This window comes from Toxorhynchites rutilus, chromosome 2, assembly GCF_029784135.1.
Source record: "Toxorhynchites rutilus septentrionalis strain SRP chromosome 2, ASM2978413v1, whole genome shotgun sequence".
Classification (NCBI taxonomy): Eukaryota; Metazoa; Arthropoda; class Insecta; order Diptera; family Culicidae; genus Toxorhynchites; species Toxorhynchites rutilus.
Window position 1 is genome coordinate 4,119,104 of NC_073745.1, and position 13,481 is coordinate 4,132,584.

Sequence of the window (13,481 nt, forward strand, 5' to 3'; positions counted from 1 at the left end):
TCCTTTTTGAGGCCTCCTAAATTGCCAACTAAAGAGTTAACTCTCAAGTTTCGTTCCAAACTAAAACAATTTTCGAAGATATAAAGAATAAATTCATAAAGAATAAATTTTGGAGAATACTCCCTGAGTTATTACTTTGAAAAAATATAGATCATTTAACTTACACCTTTTTAGCTGGTTATCACTCTGACCAATAGCTTTCCTTTCTTTCCGAAAGAAGAATGTCGGGAGCAAGAATTGAACTAATTTTACAGAAAACAGAACTGTTTTTGTAGGCAGGTAGTTTATTAAGCTTATGTATTCTCGAAACAAAACAACAAATATATTGTTACGTTCAGTAGTTTTTTTTTTATTTCCGATTGTGCAAGGTTCCGAGAAAATTGGAGGAGCGTTTCATTACTACTTTGTACCCCGTTGCTTCTCATATTTCCATTGAGTTTGCGTTGCCGATGAATTGCTTAAAGCCACTTTAGGAATACACTTGATTTGTTGACTGGCAATTGATACTTTCCATCAACCTTTCTCAGTTTGATGACCAAGATGATCAAGACTTTTAGATACTGAAATCTGATTTCGAAAAATAGTGAATTAGTTGCTTTGTTTGGGCTTCTTAGAACCCTTCGATGGAATTGATCATCGTAAACTATCACTCGTAATGCGAGGTATTATAGAACTTCCGCCTAATAGAATGTAAGCCAATCTTAGTAGTTTTTTTTTTTTAATTTTAACGGAATATAATTCTGCTGGTGACACTATTCATCTATCCATCCCCGAATTTTCTACAGCGTCCACCACGAACCAATTTTCTTGCTGTAATGATTTTAAATACCAATAACTTATGTTCTTTGTTTTTCTAAAGTTGCTATTGAACCAACGGACGTTCGGATGAACACTGAAACCCCAGAAAATTTCAGGTGGAAAAAATCAAATAAAACTCTATTTATTGTCTAACAATTCTGGAAACGCAAACACATTTCCGAGCTAGAGAAAAAAGTACAAGGGTGAAATTTCGAACAAGTCCAAGTCGTGATTGACAGCTCAAACTGCAAATGGCTGCTTGCTGTTTGAGCCCTTCTTCACCGAATCGAACGATTCCCACTATGTTTTCTTCCCCACAGCCGGATACAGTAACGAAATTTTGACGAATGCGTTGTACAGGCTCTTAGCTTCTATAAATATGTAACTATCTCATTGTTTTTGTCTTCTCTAAAGCACATCATACAAACACTAGATTGATTGGCTAGATTTTGTTTTCATTTTCGTCATTGGCTATTTTAATGTGTACAATATACCTGTATACTATCATTTGATCTATTTTCATTAAAGCATAACACATAACACACTGAGTTGAATAAGATTCTCTTCCTAATAAAAACGACGCTCTTCTATTAACAAACACCTGTAACATGATTCCTACGCAATATGTTTTGTTTATCCTCTATTCTGTCGTTAGGGTTCTATACAATTAGGTGGCATTTCCCCTTCCATATTCTCTAACAAATATCAACCAAACTGAGCGAGGTAACGTTCTGAGCTTTGTGGGGCCAATCCGCCGCATTTGGCTGTTTCTGCGACGAGTCGAACCTTCAGCTTCAGTAAACTCTGATGAACAACTAATGCAACAATTGGTCTAAAACCATACGGCGGTAAGGTTTGCTAATTGGCTTTTATGTCTAGAAAATAGGAAGTCTTTTTGGTAGGTGATGCGCTGAATCGATACGGAAATCTTTGGCGATGAAACTAAACGAGCCACTCTGTGGCCAACGGAAAGGAAAGTTTCGTCGTCCTAAAACCGGAATACACTCCGCTGTAGCTGCTGGCAGCACTGTCACGGTTGTAGTAGTCATAATAGTAGTAGTAGTAAGTACTATCGATATCACTATGCTTCTTGCAGGAGCTCCCGTTGACATCTAACAACAGACCCACCTTAGGCTTATCGCTACTGTTATCATAATTGGTACCACTAGTTGAATGACGTACGCTAGTATTATCTATGTTGAGATTAGTTGTATTGTAGTTGCAGTAGCATTTCGGGGAACAGCTACAGTTCGTTGGTGAATCGATACGATTAAAGCAACGGTAGCAGCAGCATGGACGTGACGCTTGCTGCGTCTGCATGCGATCGCTTGGGCAATCTTGTCAGACGGCAGTGCCGGAGTAGATCTGACCGGGCACAGCGGTCGGTATCAGCGGTTCTGGTTTGAACGTTTGACGAAGTCTCTGTTGAAAAAACGGACAAACAATACAGATCATAACTTCAACCACTGATTGAACGATGCAATACTTACACTGCGACAACCACCGTCACTAATCATAAACTTGTAGATCACATACAGTGGTATGCAGAGCACCGAGGATAGTGTCAGCATCCATCCGGCCGCTATGCTCCACTCGGGATATTGGTATTCCCCCTCCAGCATGGCTTCGTATCCCAGCAGCGAGAAGATCAGAATGCACTGTGGAGCACAAAATCTCAAGGAATTATTTCGCGGAAACAGGGCGAACAGCTCGTGGATATTACTCACAAACAGAAACGTCGGGCTGATGTACTTCCAGCAGATACGCCAAAACAGAGACGGCTTCTTGCCCAGCATCTGTTCGATGTCAGCGGAAAAGTTTTCCACACCATAGAACCAAAACACTCCGGCCGCCTCCACAAAAACGACGAACAGTATCGCCAGCCCGGGGCCATAAACGTTGAGGAAATTCACCAGATAGACGCCACCCTGAAAGAGAGCAAATGAACAGAATGCAGGGTGATTCGAGGTTGAAAATAGTGATGAGTTGTACAGGTAGCATCACTACTGCTGTCATAATATTATTTACGTTTCAGCTTTTGCTTTCAATGACATTAAAATCTAAATTATTCTCAATATTCTTTCTTCATAATGTACAGGACAAATTCAGCCTTATTCGTTATGTGAAGTTTCCTACCTTGATCAACAAGCTCAACAAATTGGCAATTAATATTCCAGGCAAAAGATCAAAATTATATTACGAATTTAAGGGGCGGAACGTTCGAAAGAAATACGTCAAATTCAAGTTGACCACATTTTGATCATTTCACCCGTTAATCTTGGATTCGCAGGGGTTTCAACTGCTCTAAATAGGCACGTCATACCCAATCAAGATTTATTTGGCATTCTGAAGATGCTTCCCTTTGAGCTAATTGACCCTGAGCTATTTTCTCAGATACATGGATGACTTGCTGTTTATAGCAGATATCATAATTTGATCATTATACCATACATAGTCATGGTTCTGTTCATATGGCCGGCGTTAAGACAGAGAGTACTAAAGGGTGTGTCACATCAAATTGCATCACGGAAAAAACACTGTAGAAATTTAATTTTTAGGAATTATATCTTCAGCTTATAATCAGATAATCTGATAAGAGTGTATAGATCACGTTGGCCATGCTTCACTGTCAATTTTTCGTAAATTTGGAAAAATGTCGTCGAACGAAAAAGAGCGTCGTGAATTAATCCTGCGCACTCATTTCGAGAAACCGGAGTTGTCACATCGGGACATCGGTAAGATGCTGGGAATCGTCCAATCCACGGTCAGCAGAGTACTAAAACGATACTTCGAGAACCTAACCATCGACCGGAAGGTGAAGAACGGCAAAAATGGATGCTCCGTCAGTGACAAAAGATCACAAGCGCGTAGTTAAGCAGTTTAGACGTGATCCGAGAAGTTCGGTCCGGGATGTCGCCAATAAGCTGAATTTGTCAAGTTCATTCGTCCAGCGGACCAAGCAGCGGGAGGGCCTGCGTACATACAAGGTTCAGAAGGCTCCTGACCGCGACGAAAGGCAAAACATGGTGGGGAAGACGCGAGCCCGGAAGCTGTACACCGAAATGCTGACGAAGCCGCATTGCCTGGTAATGGACGACGAAACCTACGTCAAAGCGGACTTTCGTCAGCGGCCGGGCCTGTTGTTCTTCTCCGCAGAGGACAAATTCAGCGTTCCGGAGGAGATTCGCAAGCAGAAACTATCCAAGTTTGCCAAAAAGTACATGGTGTGGCAAGCGATCTGCTCTTGCGGAAAGCGGAGCGCTCCCTTCGTGATGACCGGCACGGTAAACGGGCAGGTTTACCTTAAGGAGTGCCTACAGAAGCGCTTACTAACACTATTGAAGCAGCACGAGGACCCGACCATCTTCTGGCCGGATCTCGCTTCGTGCCACTATTCAAAGGACGTGTTGGAGTGGTACGAAGCCAACGGGGTCACCTTCGTGCCAAAGGAAATGAACCCGCCCAACGCGCCGGAGCTTCGCCCAATAGAGAAAAACATGAAGTGGGTTATATCTATGGTATAACCGCAAGGGTGACGTAGGACTCTCGTTGATTTAGAGATCATTTGTTTGAAGTTGAATCTAAATCCATCCTGAATGAATGAATAAATAAATATTTGGGTGACTTCAAAAATGAGAGTGTTACTTTGAAGACTCAAGGTTTTATGCATCCAATATTGGATACAAAAAACCTTGTTCTGAAGAATAATCTTCAGAAGCTTTCCTGCTAACTGCACTTGATTGACAAATCACAAAACCAAATGTATGTGGTCGCAGTATTATATGGATAGAAAACATTAAAATAAACTCGCTTGAATGTAATTTTCAATTCCAAGGGGAACTGGCAGATTATTTTTCAGCAACGATCATTTCTTTCCAGGTTTCCTCTCGATAACCAGCAAACGAAAAGAGTTGCGCGCGTGTATGTGTGTGTGTGTGTGTGTGACGGCTGCTTCTATGTCTTCCCGAGGAACCGTATTTCGATGCTGATACTCTCTTGGTCACCTTCTCTTCTCCTTCTGATCGATCGGCTTTTCTGCGCTCCCTCACAGTTAAAACAAACTGATTGCATTTCAGGTCAGGTCAAGCCAGGTAATGAATACCTCGATCCCTCGCCGTTCAGCTTGTTCAGTAACGATGTTGTCTTGTCGATGTCCTCAGGCGTCGTGCACAAATTACGTAACGCAAAAATCCGGATTTTGAACCTCCCCCCCCCTTTCGTAACGCAATTTCCTATCTCTAATAAACAGAAAGTAACGCAACATCTAACCCCTACCCCCTTATCGCGTTACGTAATTTGTGCACGACGCCTCACGAAAAATGAATGGGTTTCACCACCAGAATATCATTTCAGTATGCTTTTCGTGCGTGATTGAATCGAGAGAAGGTGTGGTTTACGATGGCAATTTGGAAGGCAATCTAGAGGAGAATGAACTCTCTGAGTATGAAAATTTCGGCGACTGAGCAATAATCGATTGAAAATTATATAATTTTGGCGATACGAAACATTTTCCGTTTTTCATGTTATGCATCCATTATTGGATACGAAAATACCCTACTGATGGGAAAGAATAATCTTCAGAAGTCTTCCAGCTAATTACACTTGATTGAAAAATTACGAAATCAAATGTATTTGGTCGCTGTGTTCGCCATATAATTAGAAAACATTAAAATAAACTCTTTCGCATGGATGTATTCTTCAATTCCCAGGGAACTGGCAGATTATTTTTCAGCAACGATTAGATCTTTCCGGAATTTTCTCGATGCTGTATGGCATCCAAACGAAAATTCTCGTTTCAGTTTGGCCTGCAAAAAACTTTTCTGTACTCTAATCCATCAAATTTGGAGCCCTGAAAAGGGCTGTTGATTATATGCTAAGCTAATATAGCACGCTCTCCTCGGATACGATAGGCCAGCTGGATGTCCTTGGGCATGATGTGACGCGTTTTACGTGGATAGCACACAAATTTGTATCTTCGAATAAGCCTCCTGCAGCGTCATAACCGCGGAACTTTGGAAGCGCAAGTCGGTTTTGAAGTCCTGAGCAATTCCACGATCCAAAAGCTGCAAAGGTAGTTTGCGGATCAGCAATTCGGTCGACTTCCGATAGCGATGAATTTCATGCAAAGTTCCCGGTCGATAGCGATGTGGCTTCTTCACCTATCCTGCGGCTGGTGCGCTTATCCGAGCTGCTTTCGTGTGCCTTACCACTGAAAGACTAACCTGCTATCTGCTTGGTCCCAAACAAGAGAGTAGTGCGAGAGTAGAGTAAGAAATGAACGAAAGCAAAGGAAGCGTCATTTTATAACCTGTTTTCGAAGCTATCATTAAGCTATTGAAACAATTTTCCGACTCAATAAATAGCAATCATATAACTCTTGGACATTTTATCTTTTGTATGAAATGATTATCACTGTTCCGTTGATCCGAAGCAGAATGAATCACGCTTAAAGAAGGAATGGATTTTTTCTTGGAATTTACTCAGCAAAATAATGCCCTTTCTCAACACTTAAAAACGACAAACAGTAAACGGTTTCATCAAAGTGATTTCTTCGATATGGGGATATATTCACTACATCATGTCATGTATTTCATATTCTTCATTAAGAAATCCATATCCATGGCACCTATCGGTAACGAATTATTATCGAAACCACGATTTTCGCTAAATGCTCCTTTCAGTTCGGCCTGTAAAAAACTTTTCTGTACTCTAATCCATCAAATTTGGAGCCCTGAAAAGGGCCGTTGATTATATGCTAAGCTAATATAGCACGCTCTCCTCGGATACGATGGGCCAGCTGGATGTCCTTGGGCATGATGTGACGCGTTTTGCATGGATAGCACACAAATTGGTATCTTCGAATAAGCCTCCTGCAGCGTCATAACCGCGGAACTTTGGAAGCGCAAGTCGGTTTTGAAGTCCTGAACAATTCCACGAACCAAATGCTGCAAAGGTAGCTTGCGGATCAGCAATTCGGTCGACTTCTGATAGCGACGAATTTCATGCAAAGTTCCCGGTCGATAGCGATGTGGCTTCTTCACGCTTCCTGCGGCTGGTGCGCTTATCCGAGCTGCTTTCGTGGTGCCTTACCGCCGAAGGACTAACGAGCTGTCTGCTTAGTCCCGATGAAACAAGTCCTCACGGTGCGAGAGTAGAGTAAGAAATGAACGAAAGCAAGGGAAGTGTCATTTTATAAAACATAAAAGAATCGAATGTAAACCCCACCCTCTTTATAATATAAGCTTACTGTATACTCACGAATATAATAAGGGTGGGATTTAGATTCTATACTTTTATGGTTTATAAAATGACGCTTCCTTTGCTTTAGTTCATTTCTTATTGTACTCTCGCACCGTGAGGACTCGAGCTCGTTAGTCTTTCGCAGACAGCTCGTTAGTCATTCGGTGGTAGGGCACACGAAGTCAGCTCGGATAAGCGCACCAGTAGCAGGATAGGTGGAGAAGCCACATCGCTATCGACCGGGAACTTTGCGTGAAATTCATCGCTATCAGAAGTCGACCGAATTGCTGATCCGCAGCTACCTTTGCAGCATTTGGATCGTGGAATTGCTCAGGACTTCAAAACCGACTTGCGCTTCCAAAGTTCCGCGGCTATGACGCTGCAGGAGGCTTATTAGAAGATACCAATTTGTGTGCTATCCATGCAAAACGCGTCACATCATGCCCAAGGACATCCAGCTGGCCCATCGTATCCGAGGAGAGCGTGCTATATTAGCTTAGCATATAATCAACGGCCCTTTTCAGGGCTCCAAATTTGATGGATTAGAGTACAGAAAAGTTTTTTACAGGCCGAACTGAAAGGAGCATTTAGCGAAAATCGTGGTTTCGATAATAATTCGTTACCGATAGGTGCCATGGATATGGATTTCTTAATGAAGAATATGAAATACATGACATGATGTAGTGAATATATCCGAAGAAATCACTTTGGTGAAACTGCATTATAAAATTATTTGTGTACGAATGCCGCAATCGATAGTCGACTCTAATTTGCGCTGGGTAATTTCCTCGGAGGACTCGATTCCTCCTTTGAACATTAATAATCTCTTTCTGGCAAAACGATGTGGTATGAATCACATTATTTGAATGATAGAATGAAGAAGTTTTCTGCCAATTTCCTTCAACCTCCAAACATATCTTTCTCCCGTTTGTCGTTTTCGCGTTCGCTAATCCTTTCTCACAACACCCATTTCTCGTTTGAGAAATTGTTGAGTAAACATTGTTTGCCAGTGCGCGTAGAGAGGGAATTCCTAAAGATTCATTGCACCTCTAATAAATTGCCGAAAGACGTGGTCTTACGTTGATCGCACTTGATTGAAAAAATCCAAAACGAAATGTATTTGGTCGCAGCATTATATGAGTAGAAAGCAAATAATCGCTCGAAAATGACTTGATTTTCGCGATGTGAAACATTTTCCGTTTTTCATGTTATGCATCCAATATTGGATACGAAAATTTCCACTGATTGGGAAAAAAATATTCAGAAGCTTTCCTGTTAATTGCGATTGATTGAAAAATAACAAAACCAAATGTATTTGGTTGCAGTGTTATATGGATAGAAAACATTAAAATAAACTCTTTCGCATGAATGTATTTTTCAATTCCCAGGGGAACTGGCAGATTATTTTTCAGTAACGATGATAGCAACGAGAATTCCGCGCGTGTATGTGTGTATGTGTGTGTGTGTGTGGCGGCTGCTCCGATGTTTCAAGCGGAACCGTGGCATCACTCTCCTCCTGATGGATTCCCTTTTGGCCTTAGGTGCACAAACAGGCTCTTGGTGACACCGTTCATCAGCGCTTTCATGATAAACGAAATTAGCTTCACAACAACAGCGTCAACATGCTCCAATCGCTGTTCAATCATAACTGAGTGGGTTTACGAGCGGCGCTCGCTTATATACCGATTGGTGATTTCAATAGCCTGTTTTGAAAGCAATTTTAAGACTATTGAAACAAGTTTTTGGATGAAAAAGTAACAAGTATATGACGCGTAGATATTTTATCTTTCAAATGAAGTGTTTATCATACCATTTCGTTCAGTTGTTTAAGAGCTATTAACGCTCAAAATCTCGGTCTCCAGCGTAACGCTTTCGTTCTCGAAACTTTGATTTTACACCCCGGTATAGAAATGAAAGACGTAGTCCTACGTCAATATTGGGCGATTATGAAGCGGGCCCTCCGGAAGAACCCAAACGTTGTCAAATCGGAGGCGGACTTCAAGAGAAAATGGATTTCTGTTCAAAAAAAACTACAACCTGACGTTGTACAGAACCTTATGGACGGGGTAAAGAGGAAGGTGCGAGCATACGGGCTTGGGCTCGAAGTATGAATAAAAAGAAAGTGCCAAAAGTTGTTTAATAGTTTTTATTTTACTGGCTAAAATTTTCAAAAGGATCAGTCTACTGGGCGAATTTCTACAGCGTTTTTTCCGTGATGCAATTTGATGTGACACACCCTTTAAGTGTCAATTTATCTAATGATAGCGATGATCATCTATATCTATAAAAATGGGTTTCTGTCTGTCTGTCTGTCTGATTATAATGGACTCGGAAACTACTGAACCGATCGACATGGAAATTGGGGTTTTTGGGGCCGGGGAAGGTTCTGATGATAGTTCGAGACCCGTCCCCTCTCTCTGAGGGGGGTCTGCTATACAAGTAAAAATTAAATTTCTGCATTACTCGAGAATTAATTAAGCAAACGAAATCAAATTTGGCATGTGGAGGTTTTAGGGTGCAATAAATGTTTCTATGGTTATTAGACATTCCTCCCCCTCTCTAAGGGGGGGCTGCCATACAAATGAAGCATAAATTTATCCATAACTCAAGAACTAATCAAGAAAATGGAGTCAAATTTGGCATGTGGAGGTTTTAGGGGACAAGGAATGTTTCTATGATGAATAAACACTCCTCCCCTCTATCTTAGGGGGGAGGGACTTTTGCTGCCATACAAATGAAGCATAAATTTCTCCTTAATTCAAGTACTGATCAAGCAAACAGAGCCAAATTTGGCATGTGAAGGTTTTAAGGGACAAGAAACGTTTCTATGATGAATAGACACTCCTCCCCCCTCTGTAAGGGGGGGCTGCCATACAAATGAGGCATAAATTTCTCCATAACTCAAGAACTAATCATGAAAATGGAGCCAAATTTGGCATGTGGAGATTTTAGGGTGCAATAAATGTTTCTATGGTGGGGACATACCCATTTCCTCCTCTCTAAGTGGAGGGCTGCCATACAAATGAAAAAAATTGATGGCTCTGAGCCTTAGAGGAACGAACGAGATCTTGACATAGGGCTGTGTGTGTGTAGTAATTACATTTGAATTGAGTTTTTTCATTATTCAAAATCTGTGAAGTACATACATTTCCATGTATTTTAATGTGATAAAACGCACTCCTATATCTTCTTCTATCTATATAAAAAAAATGGATCACCAAATGTGTTGATAATAGCAAAACTCAAGAAAGGAATTATCTGAATCAGGACTGTCTTTATTCTATTATATTTTCTGTATTATACATTTATTCCATGTAACGGAGAAACATGTTATTTGCAAGTGTAGTAAAAGGTAATTTTAAAGGGTAGATTAGAAGATCAATCAATGAACAGTTCTGCGACTGGACCCATGAACGAAGCGCACCGTAAGAAAACGTGAATGTGATAACGAAAAAAGAATTGTGGGCGGGACGAAGTTTGCCGGGCCAGCTAGTATTTAATGAAAGTTAGATAACACACAACATACAGCATCAATTCGATCAATTAGGATGATAAATAAAAACCAATCAGAATACGCAGGCAAAGTGGACTACCAATCGAAAAATAAACATATTTTGAGTTTTTAGAAACGATGATAAATAAAATTATTACGATAGTTCTCAACTGAATTTATCTAACCCACTTTTTACACTAACCCATTTGTCTCAGATGTGCTCCCGTGGCCGAGTGGTTAGCGTCATAACTAACATGCCGGGTGTTCGGGTTCGATTCCCGTTCTGGTCGGGGGAATTTTTCGTCAAATAAATTTCCTCCGACTTGCACTGTGATCACGCGTATTCTAGAGCTTGCCACTCAGAATGCATTCAAGGCGTGTTATTTGGCATAGAAATCTCAACTAAGTACTAATAAAAATGACGCAAGTAATACTACGTTGAGACGGCGAAGTTCCTCTAGGAACGTTAGTGCCATTGAAGAAGAAGAAGATTTGTCTCAGATTATATTTGATTATAGAGCAATTCCAAATGAAATCAACAAATGACAAAACATGAGTATTTTTTATTCGAATGAAAGTTTGTATTCCGTTTGGGTTGAAGGAAATATGAGTCTTTCACAGCATTTGGAAATTTTTTGACTCAAGTGTAACTTTTGAAAAGGGCGTATCTATTTTAGTAAGAGAAATGTTTGATAATTTATATCTCAGAAACTTTGAGTCCTACCGAAATAGTGTCTTAGAAAGAGTTATTTATGAAAATATCTACACAAATTTAAAAAAAATAAAATTGAAAAAGACAATAAATTGGAAATTGGAAGTACACGAAATCAGATTGGGTGACGACCCTATGAAAAAATTGACAATGCAAATTTCCGCTGATAATAGCGAGACCCGAAATTCCAAACGAAGTGGTTTCACACGCTCGAGTGCTTGGGTCAGCGATTAAGACCCTCCTCGATGCAATAAAATGCGCCACAATGTAGGGAACATTACGAGTTCCAAGAAAACGCGACAATTAAAAACAAGTATAATGTTCGGCAGCGATAAGATCGAGAATACCATATCGATGCACGACGTCGCATCATATTCCATAGACGGGGCATTCATCGTGGCGATGGTGATCGCCATCATTTACTACCATTGGAGGAGAAACACGAAACGACTGCGCGAACTGGAAGGGGCGCAGCGGAGGATCCGACTCGATAGTGTGAATGCTGTATAATCAAAATAATGCGAACGCTGTATAATCAAACGCACATTTTGTGCTGACATGGAGAAACAAGAAACACCCAAGTGACCTAAGCAATGTAAAATTTAAGGAAATACAGCTCAGTCTAAAACCGACCGTGAAGGAGTTAGTACTTAGTCCGAAAGCCGTGTTGGGCCACTATGGCCCAATACTAACATCTTAATTTTAACGAACAACATTTGGTGACCCCGACGTGATCGCACTTCGAGCGATCACGGACTCGCGAAAGTAATCGATTCTGATAAGTGAAGTGACATTCTCTCCGCGCGCGAAAAAGTGATGCCATTGCATGGCTGTATAATCGGAAAGTGAAGTGACATTGTCTCAGCGCACGGAAGATGTTGCGCCATTAAGTGGCTGAAACCAAGAAAATGAATCTCCCATTCGCGGGAAGTATGGTGTGCCACTGCGTGGCTAAAAATTAACAAAGTGAACTTCCTACTCGCGGGAAGTATGCTGCGCCACTGCATAGTTATTACAATGCGCCACTGTGTGGCTGAAAATTGACAACGTGAATTTCCCATTCGCGGGAATCATAACATGACACTGCGTGACTGTGTGATCAATAAGTAAACTTCGCCCGTGAGCGAAGCACGGTGTGCAACTGCGTGGAAGATGTGTGATAAACACGAATTATTGTGACTGATGTGAAAAATTTGTAAAGATGAATTCTCGACATTCCAACGACCTACTGTATTCCATGTGCTACATGTATATGAGGGATACGGAGGAGAATTTGAAACAGGACCCGCGTCGTACGCGGGAAGAAGCTGCAGCGATAAAACTGATAATATCGCACATGTTCAACTTGGCGGCAGGAGCCGCGGTTATAAACAGATACGAAAGCAGATTTACCACTGAACTAAATAGATCGGCCGAAGCCATAGCCGACTATTTAGACTGGAGCATAATCAATGACCCAGCTAAGTATTTGAGTCAATCAAACAAGTAAAGCGGTTAGTAATTATCAAATCAAATAAACATGACGACAAACGAGGACGATGCCGTTGAAAGCTGGAAAAAGCAGCTAACGGCACTGGAGCAAAGCATTGCTCCGATTATCAAAGACGCATGCAAATTAGCAGAAGACGACGACGAAGTCGAAACATTACTAGTGCAACAAGAAGTACTAACAAGCTTGTACGATCAAGCTTGTGCAGTGATACTGAAAATTGAGGGCCAAACGGGGCCCTCCAAGAGACGGGATGCTCTCCTCCCCGCATATATCAAGTCCAGAGCCAGTTTGGCAAAGAGAATACGGCATGCGCAATCACAGACGAATGAACCGAGTCAGGATGAAGGTTCAAGGCAAGTACTGGATCAAACAATGATCACCGGCAATAGCAAGGCCGATTATTTACCCCGATTGGAGCTCCCGAAGTTCCGTGGGTCAGCCACCGAGTGGCTATCGTTTAAAGCCCGCTTTGAGAAGCGGATTGCGACCCTAAACGAGGATGCAAGCAAATACGCTTTCCTGGCGAAATGTTTAGAATACGAGCCCGCTCGTAACTCCTGCGAAGCACTCGAGAATTCAGGAGTGCCTTTCACTGAAGCCTGGGCCAAACTGGAAGCAAGATTCTACAAGAAACGAATCGCATATGAAGGTTACTTTTACACTCTGCTGAAAATTAAAAGGATACATAAGGCATCGCAAAGAGCGATACTAGGACTGATCGACGCTGTCGATACACTATTGTCCGC

General features: G+C 41.4%; 1 protein-coding gene across 3 annotated transcripts in view; it reads right to left on the reverse strand.

Annotated features, from left to right (window-relative positions):
* Positions 1-385: 385 nt before the first annotated feature.
* Positions 386-13,481, reverse strand: part of LOC129766408 (sodium-dependent serotonin transporter) — a 139,892-nt gene continuing 126,796 nt past the window's right edge. For all 3 annotated transcript variants that reach the window (XM_055766937.1, XM_055766936.1, XM_055766934.1), the window contains 3 exons: positions 2,526-2,726; positions 2,289-2,456; positions 386-2,220 (listed from right to left, as the gene is read on the reverse strand). In XM_055766937.1, the coding sequence (XP_055622912.1) occupies positions 2,140-2,220; positions 2,289-2,456; positions 2,526-2,726 (450 nt within the window). In that variant the 3' untranslated portion in view covers positions 386-2,139. The remainder of the gene's footprint in view (positions 2,221-2,288; positions 2,457-2,525; positions 2,727-13,481) is intronic.